At 63.4% G+C, this 26,234-nt stretch overlaps 1 protein-coding gene across 1 annotated transcript; it reads right to left on the bottom strand.

The window, feature by feature from the left end:
* Positions 1-14,508: 14,508 nt before the first annotated feature.
* WNT1 (Wnt family member 1) lies at positions 14,509-22,504 on the bottom strand. The gene is made up of 4 exons (XM_048831619.2): positions 21,740-22,504; positions 19,594-19,847; positions 17,516-17,781; positions 14,509-15,989 (listed from the first exon to the last, which is right to left on the bottom strand). The coding sequence occupies exons 1-4, from the start codon at positions 21,838-21,840 to the stop codon at positions 15,501-15,503; spliced, it is 1,110 nt and encodes a 369-aa protein (XP_048687576.1). The 5' UTR covers positions 21,841-22,504; the 3' UTR covers positions 14,509-15,500.
* Positions 22,505-26,234: the final 3,730 nt, after the last annotated feature.

Here is a 26,234-nt window from a genome sequence, read left to right as displayed (position 1 = left end):
TCTGTGGAGGCCAGGGGCTGGGAGAGAACCCAGGAGTCCTGGCTCCCAGCCCCCCACGCTCATACCCCCACTAGACCCCACTCCCCCCCCCATAATAGCAACCAGGAGTCCTGCCCCCCCCCGCCATCCCTCCAGATGCATGAATCCTGGGTGGGGTATATCAGTGCTGGGGGAGGCATGGCCCTTGGCAGCCTCACTGGGTCCCCGTGGGCAAGGGGGGGGGCAATGAATGAGTGAAGGGCCCCCCCTTGCCAACCTTTGGTTTGGGCTGTGGCTGAGGGCTCTGACCTCATGGGGCACCTAGGGAGCTGCTGGGACTCCAGCAGGTGAGTCACCCAGGGGAAGGGGGGGGATGATGGCAAAAAGCCCCCCCGCCCCCCATGCTGGGACAGCCACCACCTCTTACTCATGCTGCCCATGGGGGAAGGATCCCCCAGCTGGAAAGAAAACAAACCGCACAACTAATGTGTCCAATTTGCACTTTATTTAAAACCAGCTCCTCCACCTCCCGCGGGCCCTGTCATTATCTCCCTGACACAGGTCTGAGCAGCCGGCTGGGACCTCACTGCCCAGGGCAGCCAGGAGGTGCCATGCGCCGGGGAATGAGTGTGGGACCCAGGAGTCCTGACTGATTCCCGCTCTGCCCCAGTAGGCAACGTTCCCCACCCACTGCTGGGAATGGAACCCAGGAGTCCTGCCTCCCGGCCCCCCTACTCCAACCCACTAGACCGTGCTCCTCACCCCGAGCCAGGGAAAGAACCCAGGAGTCCTGCCTCCCAGACCCCCCTGCTCTAACCCATGGAGACCCCTCTCCCTTCCTGTCATTGGAAATAGAACCCAGATGTCCCAGACCTAATCCCAGTCACCCCCATCACCTGGTCTAGCTCCTCCCTTTCCTTGTATTTCCCCGGGAGTGCCAGGCCCCGGACCCCTCCCCTCCGTTGGCTGGAGCCCCAAACTGGCCCTCAGACCCCACGCCAAGGAGCTCCCCGCCCCAGCCCTCGGGGCAAAGATTCCAGCTCCCCACGGGGCTCGCTGCGGGGGAATCATCTTTTGCTGTCCTTTAGCTAACCCCGTCTCTCCTGGCGCCCTGGACTCCGGCTGCCCCCCCCAGCCGGAGCAGTGTCCCGGATTCCGGGCAGGGGTGAGCTCGGGCTCTGAGTCAGGCGGGTAAATATAACCCCCAGTGCAGGATCCTGCAGTCAGCCACTCACACTTTCCTTTTTTAAGGAGACTTTTCGAGGTGGACTCTGCCCGCCAACACAAAGGCCTGGCGCTGGCCGCTCTCCCGCCCCCTGCGGTGCCAGCCCGAGCCCTATTTCAGGACTGCGATGACTTTCTCGCCTTGTTTCCTTTTAAAGAGACCCCGGCAGGTTAAAAAAACCAACTCTCGCCCCCCAGCTGGAGCGCTCCCCTCCAGGCGGCTCGGCCAGGGGCCGCAGGCACCAAGTTCTGCTCACTCTCGACTGCTGGGATCCCGTGTGGACACCGGGCCCCGGGGAGAGCTGGGGGGCCCCGGGCCAGAAGGGCCAGTTCCCAGTGTCTCCAGGCCGGGGATCCCAGCCCGTCACCCTGGCCTCTGGCCCCTCACAGCTGGCTGAGCCAGAACCTGTGTGTGCTACTTGGCTGAGAGCTAGGGAGACCCACAGGTGCTATCAGATCCCCCCTTGATGTTCACACCGGCCGAGACCTGCCCCTGTGCCCCCCTGTGGGCCAGCCCCACACACATGGGCCCACCTTCCCCGGGCCCCAGCACCTGGCTTTACCATGGGTAGGGCTCTGTGCCCCCCTGGCTAGTCATGTGACCCACGTCCCAGAGCATCTCCTCTCGGCTGCCCGTTCAGGCTGGCCCCCCTGGGCACCCAGCCAGGACGGACACGGAGCGGGAACGGTGGGGTCGTTGTGGATCGTGCTGGGTGTTGTGGGGGTACCCAGCAGGGCCAGGGCCCCATTGCTGAAGGGGCTGTAGATAGAGACGGGGCTGATTCCTGCATCGCACCCCCACTGTGTCACCTCCTCTTTCCCCACCTCCTCTTTCCCCAGGGGTCACTTGTCCCAGGGCAAAATGCAAACCACAGAGGTGGTATGTTGCATCCCCTGGGGTAAGAACTGCCCAGGGTGCTGGGGGTCCAGGACACTAGTCTGGGGGTGGGGAGGGGCACAAAGGGGACCCATGGCCCAGGGGGCAGTGCACACATTCTCTGCTGAGTGCTGGCTGCTCTCAGGGGTGAGCGGGTCGGTTTGGGGTCCAGGCTGCGGTACTTTCAGGGCCTGATTTCCGGGGGTGCCACACAGCCATGGACCCCGCCTGGTGCCCTGGCACTCAGCAGAGCTGAGCCTCCCTGAAAACCAGGGCCACTTGGTCTAACTGGCCTCAATTGATGGGAGCCCAGCTGGCAGGGGAGCAGGGAGGGGGGCAGAGCGAAAGTATTTGGCCCCCAGGTCCTTGGTGGACTGCCCAGGGCTCCAGCCGTGTTGAGCCCAGGGGCAGATGGGAAGCTCGAGCTGCAGCTCCTTCATCCCTTGGCCGGCTGCTGAGACAGGGCGGATCCGGCATGTAGCATCCATGACACCCGGAGTGACCTGTGACCCACCAAACTCAACTCCCGGCACCGTCTGATGGGAACAACCTGCCGGAGCCGCTAACAGGGGCCTAGACTGGACCCAGCCACCCACAGGTGAGAGGCTCCTACCACCCTGCCCAAGCCAGCCTGGCCTGCTCCCCAGGGCCTGCTGAGCCCACTCTTTACCAATGCCCCCTGGGGCAGTGGTTCCCTGGTCTCTGCCTGCCCCACGCTGGGTGTTTTCCCATCAGCCCTGCCCCCCATTGCCCCCAGGCTGGGGGTGGGTGGGTTTGAAAATGGGCCGCAGAGCCCAGGTGATTGGTGCAGCCCTGCCCCCTGCTGTTTGGACTAAGCCCCTCTCGCCTGTGGGTCATGAGCCCTGTAGTGCTGACGGCTAGCAGAGATTCTCCTCTGGTGGGAGTGGCGGGGGCTGGGAAGTTCGGACTCCTCTCCTGCCGTCTCGCCGTAGTCTCGGGCACCCGCGCTGAGCCAGGCAGCCATGGATTTGTGGCAAGACCGGACTCAGCCGGTTCAGGGAGCACAGGGGGCTCAGTTCTGATCCGCCCCCCGAGCTGCAGGATGGAAACGTCCCCAAAGCCTAGGTGAAGCCAGCTGGTGTGTGGGGGCAGGGGGCCCGGGCGCTCTGAGCAACGGGGGTGTCAGACCCCCAGGCCCTGGGAGGGCACCCCCTGCCCTGGCACTTGCCCTGCTCCGTGGGGGTGGAAGCCGACACGGTGGGTGCACCACAGACTGCGGGGGAAGACCGGGACGATGGTTTCCATGAGCCGAGCGCTGCCCAAACCCCTCCCAGCTCCCTGCTGAGAAAATGACCGTCTAAATCCAGCTCCGGCCGGTGCCAGAACCTCAGCTGCCCTCTGCCCCCAAACCCAGCACTTGCCGGCTGAACTCCGGGGAGGATGGGCCGAGCCCCCCGCAAACCCTGCTCCCCTGCAAATCACTCACCCAGCTCTCCCTGAGGCCCTGCCCCTGGCCCAGGGGGTCTGAGTACCGGCCAAAGGTGGGGATTGGATCCTCCTCCCCCTGGGCACTCCCCACGGTACCGTCCCCCCAAGCCCCATGCACCGGGAGGGGGTGTGTGCACATGGGTGTGTTATCACACATCCCTCTGTGCGTGTGCACACTCAGAGCCTGCACGGGGACGTGTGTCCTCACACTGAGCGCAGCTGCCATGCGGGTGGGCACGGGATGCGTGTGCGGGTTGGGGACCTGTGAACACATCCGGTGGCGTCCAGGTGCCGGCCCAACACGTGTGTCTGGGCGTTGTGTATGGAGTGCGTGTGTGCTCACGCTGGTGGGTGAGCGTGTGATGCACCGGGGGGGTGTATGTGACGTGTGACACGCAGAGTGTGGTGCCATGAGGGGCGCACGATACACCAGCTGTGAGAGGGGCTGACTCCATCTCTGCTCTTCTCTCTCCAGCCGGGCTGGGCCCGCGGACTCCCCCTGACCTTTGACCCCAGCCATGGCCAGAGCGGGTGGGGGCGAGCGGGCAGCGGTGCCCACAGGTGGGCTGGGCGAGCTGCCCAGGGCCCCGGCCACGCAGCCTCTGACTGGTCCGGGTGACACAGGAGCTGCCCGATCCCGCCAGCAGACCTGCAATTAGGACAGATCCCGGCTTGACCACAAGCCCCAAATTCCCAGCGGGGGCCTCTCGTCTGGGATGCCCGGGGCGGCGCAACGTCACCGGAGCATTTCCACTGCAACCCCCCCTCCGGCTGGGAAAACTCCCCCTTCCCTGAGGGCGGCTGGGAGACCCCGGCCAGGGCAAGAGGGGGCCCCAATAAGGATGCACCTGCTGCCACTGGGTAGAGGAAGGGGCCCCCGGCTCCTCCATACCCTCTTTGTCCTGTTGGCCTCTCCAGCCTGGTATCCCCGCCCCACTGCGGGATCTAAGTACTGGGCCCCCCGACGGTGAAAGGTCCCATGCCCAGGGGGTGCTGGGAGGAGTCCCCGGCATGTCTGGCATGGGGCGAGGGCTTGGATACCTGCTCGGGAGCAGGCTGGCAGGGCAGGGGGAAATGAGCCTTAGATGGGATTGGAGGGGCAGCGGAACGGGGCAGCTCTCCTCCCCGCACCTCATCGTGCCCCCCCTGCACCCACAGCGCCCCCTACTGGGAGAGGCTGGGGCTGGAGTAGCCAGGTGCTCCCCCCTGCCCAGCCAGCGCCCCCTGCTGGCTCCTCATTGTGCCTGCTGCTCTCTGGCTCAGCTGTGTTTGACTCTGGGCCCCGGTGCATTGCAGAAACCAGCGCAGCGACCGGCCGTAGCCAGCACGGGGGGGGGGGGGGGCACGATGAGGGGGATCCAGATGTGAACCCGCCGCCCGCAGAGGAGGGAGCGCCTGAGTCACGGCAAGCGGCCACCGCCCACCCCGTTCCTGTAACGCCCAAGGCTGGCCGGGGAATCTGCTCCCAATTTGTCTGGCCTGGCGTGGTCCTGCAGGACAGACCGGCCCGAGAAATCTGCCCTCACCTGGTGGGCGGCGGGGCGGGAGCAGAGGACGCTCGGAAAGGCAACGAATTTGGCCAGGTCTCAGCTGCCTTCTGGCGGCTGGAGATGATCGAGACCCCCCACCCTCCTCGCCATCCCCTCCCATCCACAGCCCCTGGCCCTCCCCGACCCTGGAGCTGTGCGAGGAGCTTTCGGTCCCGAATGGCTCCTTCCCGGCATGGCCCAGCCCGCAATCTGGGTGCCGGTCGCCAGCCGGGGAGCAGGGGGTCCCAGCAGGTCCCAGGAGGAGGGGGCGGGCGCGCACCCGTGTATGCATGTGTGTGTGCTTGTGTGTTCACATCTGTACAGGCTCGTGTGTGTGCGTGCACACACCCAGGCCTTGCACCCCCTTGTGTGTCCGTGGACCCCGCACCGTGTCTCTGGCGTGAAGTGAGTGCCAGGGGCTCGGGGTCTCAGCCAGCAGTAGCCCCGGGGCCTGGCTGGGGAGCAGGCCTGGGCAGCTCCCCAGTGCCGACCTCCGCCCCGCTCCCCTGGCTCTGGGGAGCCCCGACCTCCCTCCCCGCTGGCCACACACGCTGGGGGCAGGGCCGGGCCGGGTTTGGCCTCTCGCTGAACTGCCCAGCGCCGGGGAAGGGCTCCCGCGAGCGAGCGGCACGCCCGGGGCCCCGACTCACCACAGCCGGGAACAGCTGCTCGCTCAACCACAGCCACCCGCTCAGGCCTGGCTCCGGAGCGCAGCTCTGGGGCTCGCTCCTGGCCACACCCCTGCCAGCCACGGGGCCTCGGCCACACGGCGTGGAGCCAGCCGGGGGCCAGCACCAGCAGGGCCTGGCCCCTGGGGGAAGGGGGCTGGGGGAGGAGCCAGCTTGTCTCTGCTGGGCCAAGGCAGCAGGCTGGTGCCGAGATGCCAGGGCTGTGGGCACAGTGCAGAGCAGAGCCCTTGTGTAACGCAAATGTCCGACAAACCTTTGGGAGGGGCTCGCTGGGGGGAAGACTCCATACGCCTGATATTTAGGGGGGGCGCAGAGCAGGCTGGGGCTGGGCAGGGGGTGCAGAGCGGGCGGGGGCTGAGCTGGGGGGCGCAGAGCTGCCAGCGTGGGCTGGCTGGGGGGCACAGAGCTGCCGGCGGGGGTTGGCTGGGGGGCATAGAGTGGGCGGGGGCTGGCTGAGGGGTGCAGAGCAGGCGGGGGCTGGGCAGGGGGGCACAGAGCTGCCGGCGGGGGCTGGCTGGGGGTTGCAGAGCAGGCTGGGGCTGGGCAGGGGGCGCAAAGCGGGCGGGGGCTGAGCTGGGGGGCGCAGAGCTGCCGGCAGGGGCTGGCTGGGGGGCGCAGAGTGGGTGGGGGCTGGCTGGGGGGGACAGAGCAGGCTGGGGCTGGGCAGGGGGTGCAGAGCGGGCGGGGGCTGGGCTGGGTAGCATGCAAGCCAAGGCGAGCTGCAGGCAGGCCTGACCCACGGCCTCTCCCCTCGGGGATGGGCCCAAATTAAAGGCAGCTGGGCTGCTGTGGACGGGGCTGGCCTGGCTTCTGCTGCTGCTTCCCTGGGAGGGGGAGTCCCAGATTTACGTGCTGCAGCTGAGAGCAGGATCAGGCCTCGGACCTCCTGCCCCGCTCCTGCCCTGCCAGCCGCACACACCCAGGGCTCCGGCCGGGAGGCCCCGGGGCTGGTGGTGACCAACCCTTGGGGGCGATGGTGACGCGGGGGCTGGTTCGGGTTCGTACCCTGCAGGTCTCAGCACAGGACACAATCCTTCAGGAAAGGAGGACTTGGGACACCTTAGAGACTAACCAATTTATCTGAGCATAAGCTTTCATGAGCTACAGCTCACTGCATCGGATGCATTCAGCTGTAGCTCACGAAAGCTTATGCTCAAATAAATTTGTTAGTCTCAAAGGTGCCACAAGTCCTCCTGTTCTTTTTGCGAATACAGACTAACGCGGCTGCTACTCTGAAACCTTCAGGAAAGGGTTTGCTCCAGGAGACTCCAGGACAATCCGATGCGGTTGCAGCAGCCGGCTCCTGTTCCTTGGGGTCCCAGCTGGTCTTGGCCTGGCAACGGGGGGCAGCTCTGGTGCTGAGCGAGGGGGGGCAGCCGGCACGTCTGGGTTTGTTGTGGTGCAGCAGGGCTGTGCCTGGAGCTGGCTGCCGCACCAGGGCCCAGCCCACGGTGAATGCGAAGGGGGCTCTCTGGGCATAGACAGACCCTGTGGTTCCCGCGCCCCATAGACTGAGCAGCCAACTAGGTTGCCCCTTTCCCATCCATTTAAATCCAGGCTGGGTAAAGCTGAGGGCACCCCAGGGCTGTCCCATCTCTGGCACCCAGGGTCACCTGTTTGGAGCCTGCCCTACAGCACCCTGGCCCCACCACCAAGCTGCCTTTGCCCCCCTCAAGGCAGGGGATGGGGTGTCCTGCTGGGGCTAGCACTGACCACCCCCACCCCCCCTGGACAGCGATGATACCTGCCTCATCAGGTGGGGAAGGGGAGCTGAGAGCCTCTGTTTTGGCCGTGTGAACTTCCTCACAACAGTGCCCTCTTGAGGCCCCAGGGCTGTGAGCTTCCTCCTGGCACTGCTGTGTTGGGATTCCAGCCTGGTGAGCCTCGGGGGTGTATATGAGGGTGCACGAGTGTATGTGTGGGGGGTGAGTGTGCAAGTGTACACCTGGCCATGCCCACGAGAATGTGCCAGGCCCTCCCAGAGCCGAGCGCTTTGCACCTGGCCCGAGCGCCCAGCCACTGCCCACCTCCCTGTCCTGTGCTGTGCTGGGCCTGGGAGAGCGAGCCCACCCAGCCGCAGAGCAGCCGGGGCTGGGGGCAGGGCAGCTGGGGTGCCTGGGGATGGGGGGGCCAGAGGCAGGAGGGGCAGGTGGGGTGCTGGTAGCTCTCTGCCCCAAGTCAGAAGCTTCTCTGTCACCGCTGCGGGGCCCAACAAGGCAGTGACTCGTGAGCCGTGGGGTTGGCAGGCTGGGCCTGGTGCTTGGCTCATCTGTTCCTAGCATCCTTCCCCTGCCCCTGCCCCACAGCATCCCTTCTCCACCCACTGGGCTGGCAGGGAGAGCTGGGAGGCCGGGGAGGGCCGCTCTCTGCTCATGGGGCTGGGGGAAAACGGGCGCTGGGCTGGCCTGCAATGATGCCCCTCCTGGCCCTCCACTTCCTCCCTGCTCTGGGCCCCAGCCTGCCCCCACAGGGGCGGCGCTCAGCCTGGCAGCTCCCAGCTTTTTTTTTTTGGGGGGGGGGGGGGCTGATTGCTGTAGCTCAGGGTGGGGATAATTGGGGGGTGGCTGTCTAGTGGGGACAGGCTCAGCACCACGCGGGCCAGCCCAGGAGGGAGGCGGGTTGCTGGCCGGAATGGGGAAGACAGCAGGGGCTGGGGGGGGGAGGGCAAGTAAAGGGGGGGCTCAGGGTGCACGTAGATGAGCGAGGCCTCACGCTCCCCTGCCCCCACATTTCCACTGCCACCAGCATGGCAGCTGCACTGGGCCCTGGGCACGGACTGGGAAGGCTAGAGCCGTCCTGCGGTGTGGTTCCCACAGGTGGCCACAAGATGTCGCTGTGCAGTAGGCCAACCCCCACCGTCCTGGCCGGAGGGGGGGGAGCAGGGGTGCAGGGGGGGGGGCCTGCCTGGGAACCTCGTGGGGGTGAATTCTCACCCCTTGCAAGGCGCTTGCAGGAGAGAAGAGCACGGGACAGAAGTGGGGGGTGGCGGGGGGGGGGGGGGGAGAACAGCCCCCAGGCACCGCAGGGGTCAGATTGCTGCAGGATTGGCTCTGACCCCCCCCCGCCCGACTGCAGACCTGCCCTTTAGCTGCAATGCCTGCTCTGGTGAGGTGTTCCCCACGCCTCGATGGGCCGGAGCTGGGGCCCTCACAGTCAACGCATGGCCCGTGCCCTGGCTTGAACCCCTGGCCCTGTAGCCTGGCCAAACCAGCCCCCCAGTACTCCAGAGGGCCGGCTGCAAGCCAGTGCAAAATGCACATGGAGAAGGAGTGGGCCTGTGGGTCCAGGGCCTCCATCCTCGCCCCGCACAGCCCAGGTGCTGCTGGGGGCTGTACTGCCAGGCCAGACCCCCGTCACTGGTGGGGCTGAGCAGCGAGCTGGGAGATGCCCGTCTCTGGGCCAGGGGCTGTGTATTTGGTCCTTGGCAGGCGCAGGGCCTTGTGGGCAGGCCCATGGTGCTCTGCGGTGCGGCCCCCTCGGCTCAGTGAGAGGGGCTGCGGGGGGGGGGGGGGGGGGGGGACACAGCCTTGCGGCGTGAATGCAGCATTGTTAAGCAGGGCTGGAGTCACAGATAATTACCTCAATTAGTTACAATGGAAGAGTAATAAATACAGGCTTAGTGGCTCCTACCCACTGTGGTTTCTCAGATTAATCCAGCCCCGCCGTCCAGACCTGAAAAGCATGATGGACAATTCATTAAACTCCCCAAATGCCACACAACCGTCCCGTGAAGGTTTGTATTAGACCCCTGGGGCTCTCAGCTTTGTCCCTAATTGTTTCTCTCAGGCCTTGGTCACCTAACAGCCAGGGGGTGGCGGGCTGCCTTTCCAGCAGATGCCGGCGTGCCCGCGGATTAGGGGCGATCCCTGCCACGGTTGCTGCGGTGCCTTAGCCCGACGGGACAGGAATGCTCCCGGGGAGGGGGGAAGCGGAGAGGCGGGCCCAACCAGGTGGGGTATTCGCGGGACACAAAACCGGAGGCACAAGGAGTTAATTAGAAGGCAGGCAAGGGGCTGGTCAGGCCACAATGACGGGGCTGCGAGCGGAGACGGCTAAATTACTTCCGAGGATTAATATGAACCGGGCTGAGCTAAAGCTGACGTTGAGTAATCGGTGCAGGGGAGCGGCTCCCGCGTTCCCACAACAGCCCCCTCCCCTGCGCCAGGATGTGGCTGGGGGCACATGAACCAAACTCCACATCTGGACTCCCCTCCCCCGCTGTGGTAGGAATGGTCCCGATCCTGACCATCTCCCGAGCACCCACTGGAGTCCAGGAGGGGGGACTCCCTGGCTTGAGCCCCTTTGGTAACAGGCACAATCTGGCTTGCGGAGATGGGGGAAGTCTGCACCAATGTAGCTGCAGAGGTGGGAACCCCCTTCACCTCCCCCGGAGAGAGAGGCTGGGCTGGTGCCAGCAACTCTTGTCACTTCCCCCACTGCTGAGAGGCAGCCACCTCTGAGATGGAACGCGGCAGCTGTTAACTACATAGCGGTGTCATGCCTGGCTGGGGCAGGAAGAGACGGAGAGGCTGGAGCCCACAGGGGATGTGGCGGGACCAGGGGGAATTGCTTGCACTGGACTTTAGCCAGGATGCTGTGAGGGAAGCCACAGGCGACCTTGGCTGGTCCCATGTGGCAGGCTGAGCCTGCGGTGGCAGAATGCCCCCCAGTATGGTGCCAGTATGGGCCCTCCCCCGCCCCAAGTGCCCAATCAGCCTGAGGGGAACATTCCCTGGGCCAGGCAGGGTGCTGGCGACCTAAGGGGACGTCTCCTCTTCTCACCCTGGCCACCCACCCGCTCCCCGATGTCGTGTGCACGTCACCCATCTCCCCCTGAGCCTTTCCCGGGGCGGCTCGCAGCAGTGGCATCCCAAGGCTCCCTGCCCGGGCTGCAGCCTCCATCCTCCCCTCCCCAGCTAACCCGCCCCCAGCTCTCTTGCTCTGCAGGCTGGATGAGACACCCCCCGGCCCAGCCTGCAGATGGGCAGCGCGAGGCACGGGCCACGCTTCTGGCCCATCTTTTCCAGTGCTTGGACCCCACCGCTGGAGCCCCCGTTGCTGGTCACAGGGAAGGCGTGACACGGGTGAGTGTGAGTGTGCGTGTGACATTAACGCACATGATTTAATGCACTGAAAAGCTGGAGCGTTTCCTTCAGCACTCAGCTACCAACCCCCCCCCACCACCACCACCACCACACACACACACCAAAAACCCCTCTGGAAAGTCCAGCCAGTGTCGAAGGTGCCAGATGTCACACAGCTTCCCAGCTGTGATGGGCTTTCCACGGGGCTGGGGGAGGGCAGGGAGTGCATTTCCCAGCTCAGGCCCAGAACAGCGCAGGGGGAGGGGGCGGGGAGCTATATTTAAAGCCACCCAGTGTATTTATAAAAGCCCAGATAATTTGCACCCTGCAGGCCAGTTGTGTGTGTGTGACTCTATCTCAGGGGGGCTTTGTCTGCTGAAGGTGTGATACGGCTCAGCAAGCCCTCTGGAAAGCCTGAGTAACAGAGGTGACTTATAAGAATGTCATTATCTATATTCTTAACTCTCCACCGCAGGCAAACAGGGTTATTTTCATGCCCTGGGCATGGCAGAATTTAGCAGAGCGATAGCTCCCGGCAGACAAGGGTGATGCTGCCGGAGGGTTATTTCGGGATGTGTTTCTTTCCAGTCTTTTTTTTTTTTCTGTGCATTTCTTTATTTTACCGCACCCGGGAGTGTTTTTCACCTTGGCAAGAAAAAGGGACAATCTTTTTTTTTCCTTCTTCTTTCTTTCTTTCTAAGCATCAGCTTTTCCACTAGCGCCACGAGAAGGTATTTCTGGAAACGCCCCCAGTGCCACTCCTGAGCATTTGATACTGTCCCACTCGAGGTGCCGCGTCGCCGGCTCATGGCCCGTGTCCCACCGGGGCGGGGGGTTAACCTCTGAGCAACTACAGAGATCTGCAGGTGAGCAGGCCCCATTAGAGCCGCTCATGGGACCTCCTGTCTCACCCTGCATGCTGCAGCCAGGCTAGCGACGTGTGTCTGGCTAACGCATCATCCAGACCCTCCGCTCTGCAGCTGGAGCCGTCGAGACACGGCGAGTCCACTTCCCTTCGGGTGCTTGCTGCCCTGGCTCAGCACCCTGGGTGGGAAAAGGCCGCTAGCGTCTGTCTGGTTTAACTGCCACCCATGAGGCCTTGTTCTGCCCCAGCCCAGCCCCTTTGGGAAAGCCCTCCTGCTGCGCTCGGTGTTGGATCAAGCGCCAGGAGCTCAGCACCCACCGTCCTGGGCCTTTCTACGAATCCTGACTGGTACTGAACCCAAAGGGAGTTGGGCACCTCAGTGTTCCTGGGGCTCTAGGCCAGCAGGACATTTTGGGGATAATGTTGGGACACGGCTTGGGGGTGAACCTGCCGACCAGGTGCTTGGCAGTTCAGTGAGCCTGGCGGCGCACCCACTGGCCCCGTGCTCCTTCTCCGCGTGTTTCTGCACAGAGGCCCCATGACAAAAGAGCGAAGGGTGAATTCAGCCCTGGGGAAAGGTGCCGTGTTGAGGGCCCAGCTGAGACCCAGCCCAGCCCAGCGTCTCCCAACTAGCCAGCTCCGTGGAGCCGGGGAATCGCTGTGTCTCGAGGCCCTGGGATGCCTCGGGGGATCGGGCTCAGTGCAAACAGGGCACCATACGATAGACTCCAGCTCCCTCGCTTTGCTTCCCCACGAGTGGAGCGGGAGGGGACCGTGCAGGACGATGCTCATTCGCTGTCTTGTCATCATTCGCCGCCAGAGGTCACTAAAGACTCCTTGGCACTAAGGGGAACCAGCCCCCCGGTCCCAAGCAAATGTCTGAGGCCAGAGGCCCCATTGTATCAGAGCTTGGATGTCCTGGTGACAGGCACATGAGACCAGCTGAGAGATGGCCACACATTAGATGGATGGATTAGATTAGACAAGCAGCCCCTGGACCTTTCAGTTGGACGCATTATTCTAGATTTCCAAACTATGGTGCATTGTTACTGTGTGGCTGTTAACCAGCTACCAGACTCCACCCCAGAGGTGGCTGCATTCAATGGTAGGCATGGTAATTCCTGTGTGTAGCACGTTGGGAGGAACTGGGTGTTACTCTAGAGCGTCCTGGCCTCTTCCCCATCTCCTTCCCCAGTGCTCCTCCACCAGGCATTGAGAGCCGGTGCAGGGGCCTTCGCCGGCATTGCATGCCAGGTGACACAGGCCGGTGCAGGGGCCTTCGCCGGCATTGCACGCCGGGCATTGAGAGCCGGTGCAGGGGCCTTCGCTGACAGCGCATGCCAGGTGACACAGGCCTGTACAGGGGCCTTCGCCGGCATTGCATGCCAGGTGACACAGGCCGGTGCAGGGGCCTTCGCCGGCATTGCACGCCGGGCATTGAGAGCCGGTGCAGGGGCCTTCGCTGACAGCGCATGCCAGGTGACACAGGCCTGTACAGGGGCCTTCGCCGGCATTGCACGCCAGGCATTGAGAGCCAGTGCAGGGGCCTTCGCCAGCAGCTGGGCCTCCCTGTTTAACCGCAAGGGGTGCGATCGGTGGCTCACCCCAGACCCCGCCCAAACATGAAAGCCAGGCAGTTCCCCAGCTCGTCGCCTGCTTCCACTTAGCACCAGCTCTGGCGGGAGGTTCGTTCTCTAGCTGATCCCGCTCGGCGCGGGGAGGGGCTTGGGATTTGCTTTCTCCTCCTCAGAAGCAAGCTGTGGGTTTGAGGCTCCCGGCTCCCAACACACTCGCTGAAGATCCTGAAACCCCAAACCAGGTGGGGAGCAAAGTGTGCCAGGGCGAGAGCAGGGGAATTGCCGCCTCGGGCCTGCTCCCGCTCTCAGACCGTGGTGCAGCCAGATCCCAGACCAGCTCCCAGCATGGGGCGGACCACGCGTCCCAGGAGCTGTGGTCTCCGGGATCCGCACCTTCCGTGTCCTGCACCAAACCACGGGGCACATGACGGGCAGAGCTCTGAGTGACGGAGCTCACTCACAGTCAGGCTGGTCTGGCAACGGGCCTGGGGCAAGGATTGCAGGCTGACTCTGGCGTAAGACAAGGATCCGGACCAAGTCCAGAGTCATCCCAGCTTGCACCCAGCCAGGGGTCTGGCCTGAGCCGCCCAGAAGTGAAATAAAGCCCAGCTTGGCCCCCCGACGCAGTGGAGTGTGAGCACCCTCTGCAAGAGGCTGAGAGGAGGACTGGGGCAGGGGAAATGCAGCCATCTCTGGGGTGGAGTGTGGCGGCTGGTTCATAGCTGCTCAGCAAAGCTCCTGTAGTTAGCTACTGACGTACAGTTAATACGTACGTTCCAACAAGATGTCTGAGGATCCATGTGGGCAGCAGGCTCCTTGCACAACGAGATCAGCTCAAACTGCAAATAAGACCCAGCAAGGGGAACTGACCATTTGAACCCGCTGTCCTGGGCTTGGGGTGGAGTCTCCTGGCAGGAGCTTCGGGACTGGACGCAGGTGGCGCTGGGGGGGGAGGGTCCTTGGCTGGGTTACACACACGCCCGGATGGCATGATCCTAACAGTTCCCTCCAGCCCTAAGATCTTGGAGTCCCTCATGCCCTGCACCTGGTGTCACTTACACTAGTGCAACGGCCGTGGAAAGTGCTACCAGCTCAGTATGGCAGCGTCTCCCGCGCCCTTTGCACTGGGGTTCATGGCGACATGGCATGCACCCACCCCCAACCCCACCCCCACCCCCAAAAATTAAACGCCGTTGGATTGATAAAAATATATCCTTTATTTGCCTCTAGCCCGCTATTAATGACATCCGTAACAAAGCATTGTTCTTCTTATTTTAATTAGAAACCAAAAGGCCAGGGGAAGAAAATCTTTGTCGAAGGCAGAGGAGAGGGATCGTCTAGGAGACCCACCGGTTGGCAAGGCAAGGCCAGGCGGGTGCTAAGGGATATAAAACCATTCACAATAAATATTTTATTTACAAAACAAAACTGGCGATTCCGACCACTTCTTCAGTGCACGTTACGTACCAAATTCTCAGCCTTGCTCTGACCGCGCGAGCCAGACCAGCCAACGGTGACTGACCAGCGTTTTCTACCCTGTTCCCGGCACAATGCTCCGAGTCCAAGAAGCAAATGAGCGGCATTTGGTGAGCGTTGTAAACACACGTCCGAGGGGTAATCGCGGGCGCCGGGCACTTTCCGAGCTGCCTTTGACCTGGCCAGCCCTGCAGCCGGGGGGAGGCTGGGACATCGGATGGCACCGTCTCTGGGCCGCTAACCGGAATCCTGCCCGGGGCTGGGAGTGACTGAGCAGCGTGAAGGTGGGGCTGGGTGTCCCAGGCTGGGGCTCAGTACAGAGGCCAGCGCTGGGCTGAGGAGACCCACCCCAACCTCCCGCAAGGGGCGTTGGCAGAGGACGCGGAGCGGGGAGGGATCCAGGCTGCTGATCCAGCCCTTTTCGCCCACATGCGCCCAGGGACAAGACCCTGCGGGGTGGCGGGGAGGGCACTCGGTTCACCACTGGGCGGGTGGTGATCTCTGCAGGTGGTCCTGGCCTGGAAGAGTTTGGAGGGGTCTGGAGAGGATGCCCCCCACCCCCGCCAGGCCCTCGCCGTTCTCTGGGGCCGGGTCTGCTACCGAGAGGGCGGCTCTGGCGGGCAGAATCCGGCTGGCAGCAGCTGCTCGGGTGCGGTGCCCTTGCTCGGCGGGATGGGGGCAGGGCCCTGATTTTGATCCCTCCCCGGGGAAGGTCTTTGCCTCTGTGCCCCTCCTCCCGCCCGGCCCCGGCTCACAAGCACTCGTGCAAGACTTGTGTGTTGGTGCAGTTCAAGCAGCTGACGTGGCAGCACCAGTGGAAGGTGCAGTTGCAGCGCTCGGTGACCCGCTGGCTCCGCGTACGGTAGCCCCGTCCGCAGCACAGGAGCTCGCAGCCGCCCAGGGCTGGGGAGGAGCCATTGCACAAGCGCCCAGCCGTGCCCGCCGGGCCCGTCTTGCCGCTGTAGGTGCAGAAGTTGGGCGACTTCTCGAAGTAGACGAGGTCGTGCGGGGAGGGAGGCTTGTGGGCCGGGTTCTCCGGCTCCAGGTGGGGCCCCTCCACCCGCGAGGCCCGGTTGCTGCCCTTGTTGCCGTAGATGACGCGGGAGGCGCCGTCGAACCGGTCCTTGAGGAAGTCGCCCACCGTGCGGAAGGTGGGGAGCCGCATCCAGCAGGTCTTGACGGTGCAGGAGCCCGACATGCCGTGGCACTTGCACTCCTGCCGCATCTCCGAGAAGACCGTCTGCAAGACAGGCAGGGCGTGGTCAGTGCTGCGAGCAGCCCCAGAGCAGTGCCCCGGCACCGGGCGCTGCCCTGGAGCGATGCCCAGGTGGGACCCCAGCGCCGTGAGCATCCCCACGGCGGTGCCCACCTGGGCCTCCGTTACGCCTGCGCCCTCCCCTCTAACACTCGTTAGCCAGCGTCTAGCCGGCTGCGGGAGGCCAGCCAGCTCCGGCGGTTTGCTCTGAGCAGAGCCGTTCTGCCGGGATCACTCTGCAGGCACCGGCCCCTGCCGCGCCCCGCCCGCCCCCGCGCTGGAATGCCGAGGCAGCCCGCGGAGGCTCCCAGGACTCCTTTCCAGTGGGGTTTTACTGCAATTAGAGGACCTGGCATCATTTCCTCCCACATGTGCTGGATGCTGGCAGGGCCACGCACAGCAGGACGCCTGGACGAGGAGCCCTGGCTTCACCCATCAGAGCTGGCGTGTCCCGGCTCTGCCCCAACCCTGCTCCACCCATCGCGTCTCCACCCTCCCTTCACCGGGCTCCCGCTCCCCCTCCTCCCCTCTGATCGGTCCTGCATCCCCCCCCCGCCCCCCCGAGCTGGGAGTTCGCAGGGGGCAAGGAGGGCGGGACGGGTCCCTCCAGGTCTCTCTGTCCCCTTTGGATGCTGGGCAGGGCGCATCTGTCCTCTGCACACCCCCTGCCCTCCGTCCCTCTGCTCAGAGGCTGCGGCAACCGTGGTCCCTCTGCTGATGCCCCCAGGAAGAGAAGCTGCAAGTCAGGAACCTGCCCTGCCCAGAGACTCCTGTAGCCGCCCTCTGAATACTGGAGCCCATCAGCTCCCTGTCTCCAAAGCAGAGACCACAGGGGCTGGGAAAGAGCCCCAGAAACGACGCTCCTCCCACAGCACAGACATGCACGGACACACGCACACGCACGGACATGCATGGACATGCACACGCACGCACACGTACGCACACGCATGGACATGGACACACGCACACGCACGCACGCACACACACGCACAGACACGCATGGACATGCACACGCATGCACACGTACGCACACGCATGGACATGGACACACACGCACGCACATGCACGGACACGCAGAGACATGCACGCACGCACACACATGCACGGACAAGCGCACACGCACGCGGGCACGCGGGCACACACATGGACATGCACACGCACACACACGTACACACACACATGGACATGGACACATGCACACACACACGCACATGCACACACACACATGGACATGCACGCACACGCAGAGACATGCACGGACACGCATGCACATGCACACACACACACGCACATGCACGCACACACATAGACATGCACGGACACGCATGCACATGCACGCACATGCAGAGACATGCACACACACACACACACATGCACGGACACGCGCACACGCACGCGGGCACGCCCGCACACACATGGACATGCACGGACACGCACATGCACAGACCTGCACACACCGTCTCCCCCCCCGTGCCCGCGCACCCCCACGTGCACACTCACACACGCCTCACCATCCGCCCCGCCTCGTTGTTGTGCAGGTTCATCAGGAAGCGCAGGTCCCGCCCCTTCTCGTTCGAATCCACGAACTCGCGCCCGAAGACCCGGCCGAAGTCGACGTTGTCGCTGCAGCCCCCCCAGTGCCAGTCGGGGCCCCCCGGGCCGCGGCGCCGATAGTCACACGTGCAGGACTCGATGGAGCCCTCGGAGCAGGACCGGGCCACGGAGTGGGTGACGCCGGCGCTGGTGATGGCGAAGATGAACGCCGTCTCCCGACAGCCTGGGGGCAGGGAACCAAAGCATTCAGGGCACCGGCACGGCGTGTGGGCGCCCCGGGGCACAGTCCCGGCCCCCCGGGGCTGCAGCCAGCAGGGCGCTGGAAAGGAGCTGCAGGGGCCCCAGATGCCTCTGGCAGGGCACCCAAGACACTGGCCACCCAGGCAGCAGCAGGCACTTTGCAAAAGGCAGCCCGGCTGCGGGGGTGGTGGTGGTGGGGGGGGGCCGAGAGGACAGGGGCTCACTCCAGAGGCGGGCGGGGAGTGTGGGGGCTGGGCCAGGCCAGGCCTGGGTCACTTTGTCTCCCCACAGTACCGTGGGGCTGGCTCGCCCGGTGTCCGGGCAGCCCAGGTAACACACCTGGTACCAGCTCGGGGAAGCTCCCTCCAGAGGTGAAGGGGGAAATGAAAGGTGCGTTTGCACCTGCGGCCAGGTTCGTTCGCATACCGAGTTCCCTGGCTCCCCCTAGTGGTGGTGAGGGGGAACTGAGGGGGATCCTCCTGGCCGCCAGGTGGAAGGGGCAGGTGGCAGGAAGTTGCAGCTTTTGCTGTGGATCCACAGGAAGGGGGGCCGGGGCAGGGGTCCCTGTGCAGGTGAGGAGGGGGTGATGACGAGCTTGGCTTTGGGGGAGGGGCTGCAGCCATCATGGGGGATTGCAGCAGGGAGCTGGGTGGGGAGGCGCGGGTGGGGGAGAGGCAGGATGGAGGGGGCATGCAGGCAATGGCAGGGGAGCATGCTGGGCTTGTGGGGGGGACCCAGCGTTCAGGGAGCACCTGATGGGCTGGGGATGGCAGAGGGCTGTGCCTGGCCCCGCAGGCACTCCGGGGTCACCCCGGCTTCCCCAGGCCAAGCTCGGCCTTTGCTTGTTTGTTTTCCTCCTGCTGAAGCTGGCTGGGTCCCAGGTCCCCGGGGACCCATGTGTTTGTGACAGGGAGAGAAAACGACCCGGAAAGGCAGGGGCCAGGGGAGCCGGCTTGCAGGGCGGGATTTCTGCCTTAGAAAGGAGCCCCACAGCCCCTCTTCCCCCCCGGGGTCAGCGGCTCTTTCACCCTGGCAGAGGTGACACGAGCTCTGCCCTTTGTGGGGGGGTGCGACCGAGTTCCCCCACACACCACAGAGGGGCAACAGTGTTATCGTGGGCTTGGGCCCGTCGTGCCAGGCGCTGCACAGACACTGGCCTTCCTCAGGCGAGTCTAGGCGAGGGGCGGGAGGGGAAGGTGGCAGAGCCGGGATGGAGCCCAGGAGCCCGGGGGCCCAGTTCAGGTGCATCCACTGGGCCACGGGGCCGTAGTTTGGAAAGGCGTTTTTAAAAGCGCTGAACGAAGCGTAACCGGGGCTGAGGCTGGCAGCCCCCGAGCAGAGGAGTCGCCCCGCTGGATGGCCAGGGGCTGCTCTGGGCGTGTGGGCCTGAGGCCCTGCGGAGCCTCGCTGCCAGCCCCGGGGAAATTCCCACGGAATTCCAGAGCCAGCTCCATGGGGAGGGGAATCCCCTGGGCAGGTCTAGGCAGGGGAGCTCCCTGGATCAGGGAAGGAGAGGTGACAAACACATCACTCATCTGGCCAATTGTGTGACACAGGGGGATGGGAGGGGGGACACAATGCATGGGGGGGCATGTGACCCACGAGGCCTGGCACGCAGTGGGAGGGGCCCTCAGCACCTGGTGGGAGAGGGCTGTGTGGTATACGGAGCCCCTTCCTGGGTGTGCCTGGGCCTAGCACCTGCTCTGCCTCAGTTTCCCCCTCATCTTGGCCAAGGTAACTGCTGGGAGCCCCCGCTCTGACCCCTGCTCCCGCTGGGAGCCCCCTGCAGCCTCACCCCGGTTGACGATCTTGCCGAAGATGTGGGGCCCCTGGGTGGTGGGGCAATTCCAGCGGCGGTTGCGGAATTGCCACTTGCACTCCTTGATGGCGCTCTGCAGGCCGCTGCTGATGCTGTGCAGGATCCCGGGGTTCTGGCGGATCAGCTTGCGCTGCTTGCGGCTCAGCAGCTGCAGGCTGGGGTCCAGCACCAGCTGCACGTTCTTGGAGTCCGTCAGCAGGTTGGTGGACGAGGCCACGTTGATGATGCCCCTGTGGACAGTGGGGGCAGAGGATAAGGCGCCACGTCGCAAGCCCAACCGAGCGGCAGTGAGCAGCGCAGCCCCTGGCCAGAGCAACACTCAGGTCAGTGGGACACTTGGGGTCCTGGCTCCCAGCCCGCTGCTCTGACCACTTAACCTCACTCCCCTCCCAGCGCGGGGGATGGAACCCCGGAGTCCTGGCTCCCAGCCCCCTGCTCTGACCACTTAACCTCACTCCCCTCCCAGCGCGGGGGATGGAACCCCGGAGTCCTGGCTCCCAGCCCCCTGCTCTGACCACTTAACCTCACTCCCCTCCCAGCGCGGGGGATGGAACCCCGGAGTCCTGGCTCCCAGCCCCCTGCTCTGACCACTTAACCTCACTCCCCTCCGAGATCCAAGGGGTAGAACACCTGCCCTAACCAGGACATTCAGCCAGTGCGTGGGTGAGGGAAAAGCTCAGACATGGCACCAGAGGCAGGCTCCAGGTATGGGCAGAGCCCTGGGTTCCCAGCTCCGGGATGCCAGGGCGCAGAGTGCCGGCTCCAGGTGGCTCTAAGTCCTGATCGGCTGCGCTCTGGAGAGGCCTGTTTCACGGTCAAGGGCTGCAGCACCCGCCCGCTCCAGCCCTAAATCAGCCCGACAGGCCTGGACTAGGCAGTAATTCAAACAGGAGCAGAGAGAAGCCACCCCCAGAGCCAGCTGGGGAGGCGAAGGAGCTGCCCCCCCCGGCCCCCCAGCAACGGCAGGGTTGGGAGTACTCTGTGGGGACTGCTCTCCAGCACGAGTGTGCGTCCGCTGGCGTGTGCGTGGGGGGTAGAACAGAACCGAATGCGCTCCCCCGCCCACCCGTTCCCACCCGTCCCACGCTGCAGCTGCCGATCCCAGCCCATGCTGGCATGGCACCGTAAGTACCAAGACACGACAGACAAACCCACACCTGTGGCCCATATTATATGGCATAAACGTGGGTATGTGTCTCTTTGTGTGTATACATAAGCTATTGCATAGCAATAGATACCGGCGGATGTGTGTGCGTGGACGTGTGCGTGTACCCGTCGTGTGAAATGTCAGTGCAGGGCTTGCAGCTGTGAGGCTCACGCTGCACTGGATGGGTTAATATCGTCAGTGAATGTGGGCGTCCACGCTCGCAGGGGGATGCAGAAGGAGACCGCACGCCGAGGTGCGGTTTGTGCTGGAGAGCGTGGGGAGGTGTGTAGGTGTCTATACGGCGAGCGTGTGTAGCCAGACGATTCCTGTGAGAGTGTCTAGCACGGGCTCAGGGCCTGTCGCACCGGCACTGTACACACGCAACGTAAAGGCAGTCCCTGCTCCAAACCGGCTCTGTAGAATTAGCCCAAGACGCTGTGTACGCCAGCCAGAGCCTGTCTGTGTGCAGCACTGTCCACAGCTGTGTGTGGGGACGAACGGGTCGCTGGCTAGCTTAGCGGGGTGTCTGTGGGGAAGCTACAGCAAGTTCCATCAGCAACTGCCCCCCACCCCACCCCACGATGGACAGAGGAGCACAGCGAAGGGCAAACAAATTGGGTTGTAAATATAAAAATCTGTCTACAGGAAAAAGAAAAAAGACAGGAGGGCCAGGTGTGCTGCGGTTGGATGAAACACCCTGGGTCCAAGCCCCTTGGATGGTGCCTTTTCTCATCAACACAGAGTATCATTATTCTTTCATCCTTAGAAGCAAACACCTGAGTTCTTGAAATTTCTCCCCAGCCATCTCCAGATGCTGTGGAAAGCAGCTGCATTCCCTCCTGCCCTGAGAGCAGCCCCCTCTCTGCACTTGTCTGCTGGATTTCTCTCTCCCTCCACGGTTGTTCCATTCGCAAAAGGAGAATGACCAGAGCTAGGATTCCTGAAATGGATATAAAGGCAAAAGTAGAGACTTACCACCATCTCCCACTGTTATTCACCGCCAGAGTGTTGGAAAGAGACGAAAATGCCAAAACCCACAATGTCTTAAACCCTAAAATTAATGCCACAGGTCTCATTGTTTTGGCAGCAGGGCAGTGGCTCGTATAAAACTTCCCGAGAGTAGTTTGTCTGGACACAAAAAATTATAGCTCTAGAAAGTCTTGTTGCAAGGAGAATCCTACAACAAATTCTTTGGCTTAATCGTTTCTCTCTCGATAGCTATATCCACATCCACACGGCGCGCAAGAAAGACGGGGTGTCTGTGGATATGGCTGTATAGAAATCTATAAATCTAGAAATCTATGTATAGAAACTCAAACCCTAAAAATAGAATCTAAATAAAAAGTCATGTCACAGTTGAGTTTGCAGCAGTGTTGGCATCCTCAGAAATATGAAAATGCTGGAGGAAAGGCTCCAATCTTCTGGTTTCTGGCAGCCTCTTAGAGATGATTCCCCCAGAGAGGAATTAGACCACTAGGGGAAAAAGTTTGATGGTCTACGGCTGCTGTTGAGTGCTTAGCATCCTCCAGCCATCTCCAATGCCTCGGAGAGCCCCTTCCTTCTTATAGAGGCAGTGAGGTGGGTCTCTGTGGAACGGTACATCTGTGTAGGATCCAGGCTGTGTTCTCACGCTAACAATGGGAAGTGGAAGAGACGCATCACTTCTTACGGGGCAGCCCGCGCTGGGGCTATCTGGCCATCTGACTGTCCATCACTCAGGTTGAGATTAATTCTGTCAAGTGTCCGGGCTCTGTAAATCCATCGGTTCCTCCAAAACCCTTCTCTGCATGGGAGCAAATCCAGATCAGGGGGACGAGTGTTCGTGTCTGTCACTCACACGCCCCCCCCCCTCACCCCACCCCACCCCCCTGCCCCTCTCCTAGCCAGCTCCTGGCTGAGTCCAGGAGGTTTCTTCCAACTCGTTTTCCCCAGAGGCCCCCAAAGCGACCATGACCTTAGAAGCAGGAGAGTTTGGAGTAAGGGGTTGACACTATCCCAAGGGAAATCCAAGTCCAGAGGTGAGGGGGGCCAGGGAGGGGGGCCAGAGCTAAGATCCCCCAGCAGGAGAAGGGGTCTCCAGGCTGGGTCCAGGTCCCCCTGCTGAGACTGGCTGGGGATCAGCCGTGCCATGGCCTGCTGATGGGGTCCTGCTGCTTCATGCTGCCCGTCTCTCCGGGACTGCTGCGCTCAAAGCAATGCTTGGGGCTCCAGTGGCCACATTTGGCTTCCGAATGCTCCTGAGGCTTCTGCGGCAGCTTCGTTCCCACTCTGATTTCGCTCCCCTCTTGGCTGCTCTTTGCCAGACGTCATCCTGCGTGTGTGCTTGGCTTGGCAGCATTTACTGTGTCCTTTCACCACATGGGGCTGGCGGTCGAGGCAGAAGCTCGGGGAGATAAAAACTGAGCAAGTCCCATCCCCGGCAACCAGATGTAGCAAATTAACGACACAGCAGCTAATGGGCTGGAGCTGGGGTTTTCCATCCCATCTTCCGAGACCTCCCCGAACGGGAGTTCCGGGCTGGAGAGAGAAGCATTGGGGGGTTTGCCTAAGGGGAAAAGAAATAAATCAAACTTTGGCATTGGGGACAATCCCTGTGGCTGGGCGTGGCCCTGCCTCAGACAGGAGGCCAGAGGGCACATGGGAACGGTGCCCACCGCTGGTAGCTAATGGAGAGCGGGGCCTGGAAGGGCCAGATAAAGCCAGGTGCAGCCAAAGGTTTTGTTCTTGGCCTGCACCCCTCTCCTGGAGAGCCGTCTCTCTCTGGCTGGCACTGTGCACCCCCCGAACGCTCGCTCTCGCCCTGTGGCTCCACATCACCCGCCGAGGATCAGACCCTGGCTGGAATAGTCTGGACCCTCCTCCATGTCTGGCGGTGCCCGTAGACGTGGGTCTCTGCCTGAAGGGCCATGGTCTCCCCTGTGTAAGTTGTAGGTGATACCTGTGCCGTGTGTGGACGCGCGCTCACCCTGGGACTGACACCCAGCCGGGGCCACGCTCCTCCCAAGTGACTCTCTTGTCGTCCGCAGTGTTGAACCAGGGATGTGTTTGGTCTCAAATGAAGCTGGCCCCAGGGGGGTGAAGAGGAGGGGAGAGCAGAACCCCCACCCCTTAGACACCCCGGAGGGGCCGGCTGGGAGCAGGGCTACGATGACGCACACACACAGATGGGCACCCTATAGCACTGCCCCCCTGCCCCGAACCCAGAGCAAGCGGGACGTGTGCAAGCAGCCGGAGTCCCATCAGCAATAGGGTTTGTACGTCATGAGCCTCACCCCTGCAGGGCAGGACACCTCCACCCCAATGGGTTCCCCCAGAGGGCTAAGGGGTGTGGTAAGCGGGAGGGGCAGGCGCTGCGGAGAGGAGAGAAAACAGGGTGAGCCTGGGTGCCATTAGCCTTGTCCTGTGGTCGGGCTCCAGCTCGCAACCCCTGGCTCCTCTGCCCAGGTTTGTGGGTCTCAGCTAATCCAGTGTGGGCATTTGTCCCTGCTTCAGAATCAAGGTGCCTCACCACCCTCCCCCCACTTCCTTGGCCTCAAGAGCAGCCGGATCGGGCCCTTTATGAGCGTAGTGACTGGTCTCCTCGGCACAGCTAGATTGGGGGGACTCACGCACGGCTTTAAGGTTCAAAGAGAGGCTGGGGGTTTTGCAGACCTGGGGGGGCTACGTTCACGTTATTTGCCCTAACTGGGTGCCCCCCGCTGTCGGCGGGGAGCCGCTGGGCGCAGCGTGTAGGAGGCAAAATTTCCAGCCTGCGGGCCGCCCACGAGACCTCAGGCTGTCAGTGATCAGGGCCCCACGCGGGGCCTAACGCGGCTGCTGTCCTGGGCGCACAATCCCTGCCCCGTCTCACACGGGCACATGCCCAGCCCCACCCTGCCTCTGAGGCCCCCACAGAGTCCTGCGCGTTCCCAGTCCTGGTTGGACCCCCTTTCGGCCTCCCCGTGGGCCGGACACAGGCGAACCGCCGGGGGAACTGACCAGGCCGCCACGGGCAGCGCTGCCAGACAGAGAGAGAGAGACACACACACACACACACCCCTTTACACACACACACACACCCCTTTACACACACACACCCCTTTTCGGCATCCCCTTGCCCCAGCCCGTGCCCTGGGCTAGCAGGGTGCTGTTCCAGGTCTGGCCAGCAGGGGCCGCTGCTGGCTTGGCTATAGCCATGGGGCGGGCAGGTGCCAGGCCGGCCGGCCCCAGCCAGCGATGGGGGGCTGTGGGGGGGAGGGGGCTTTTGGGGTGGGGATTCTCCACTGGGAAAAAGAAAGAGTCCCCCAGGTCCCGCCCCCCCATCCTCCCCCACGTGGTGAGCGCATGGGGGGCTGGGAGCTGCTGGGCGAGCCCCCAGCCACAGAGGGCAGGGGACGGGGCTGGGGATTTGTCAGAAGAGATGGGCCCTATGGGGAAGGGGAGAGCGAGAGAGATGATGGATGGATGAGGTGGGGAGAAGGGGGTGGGGAGGGGATGGAGGAGGGGGTAGAGGGGGTTGGGGAGGAGGGATGAGGTAGGAAGGGGGTGGGGGGATGGATGAGTTGGGGAGGGAGTGGGGGAGGGGGGAGATAGAGGAGGTGGGGGATGGATGAGGTGGGTAGAGCGTGGGGATGCATGAGGTGGATGGGGGGTGGGGAGGAGGGAGGAGGTGGGGTGGGGGAATGGATGAGGTGGGTAGGGGGGTGGGAGGAGGTGGGTAGCAGGTGGGGGGGATTGGGGAGGGGGGAGATAGAGGACGTGGCGAGGGAGGTGAGGGGGATGGATGTGGAGGAGGGGGGAGATAGAGGGTGGGGGGGATTGGGGAGGGCGAGATAGAGGAGGTGGGGAGGATGGATGGGGAGGGGGGAGATAGAGGCGGGATGGATGAGGTGGGGGGAGGGGAGGGAGGAGGTGAGTAGCGGGTGGGGGGGATTGGGGAGGGGGGAGATAGAGGAGGGTGGGGGGATAGATGAGATGGGGAGGGGATAGGACAGTGGCTGACGGGTCTCTATGGCAGTGGATTGCTGGGTGGCGGAGTTTGTCCATGGCTGTCCCCCGCCCCCAGTGGACCAGGGGGGCACGGACACCCTTGTTAGCCCCCCCACAGGCCTGCAGCCCATGCGGCTGCCCCCTGGCTGGGCTGGGCCCCGTCCCGTGCCCACGCTTGGCTCCAGGCAGTGCTGGGAGCTCCGGGCTGGGCGCTGAACCTGGGTTTAGTGGGCTGTGAAATGAGCCATGCTGGTCGGCCACCTCCAGCCCCCCAGGCCTAATCCCCAGCCCCTGCGTTTCCCCGGGTCAGCCATGCGCGCGGGATGGATTAGCCCGGCTCAGTCCCTTTACTGCCTGGAAATGGCCCTTTCTTCTCACGCGCCCGGAGAGGGGCATTGATCCCTTCAGTTCAATGGCAGACAAAGCCCAGGGGCCGAGCCTGCTGCTGCTGTGGGGGGAGCCCCCCACCCCTCCTACAGTGACCCTCACTTCCTCCCCATAC

This window comes from Caretta caretta, chromosome 20 (assembly GCF_965140235.1).
Source record: "Caretta caretta isolate rCarCar2 chromosome 20, rCarCar1.hap1, whole genome shotgun sequence".
NCBI classification, from domain to species: domain Eukaryota; kingdom Metazoa; phylum Chordata; order Testudines; family Cheloniidae; genus Caretta; species Caretta caretta.
This window is presented reverse-complemented; position numbering and strand designations above follow the sequence as displayed.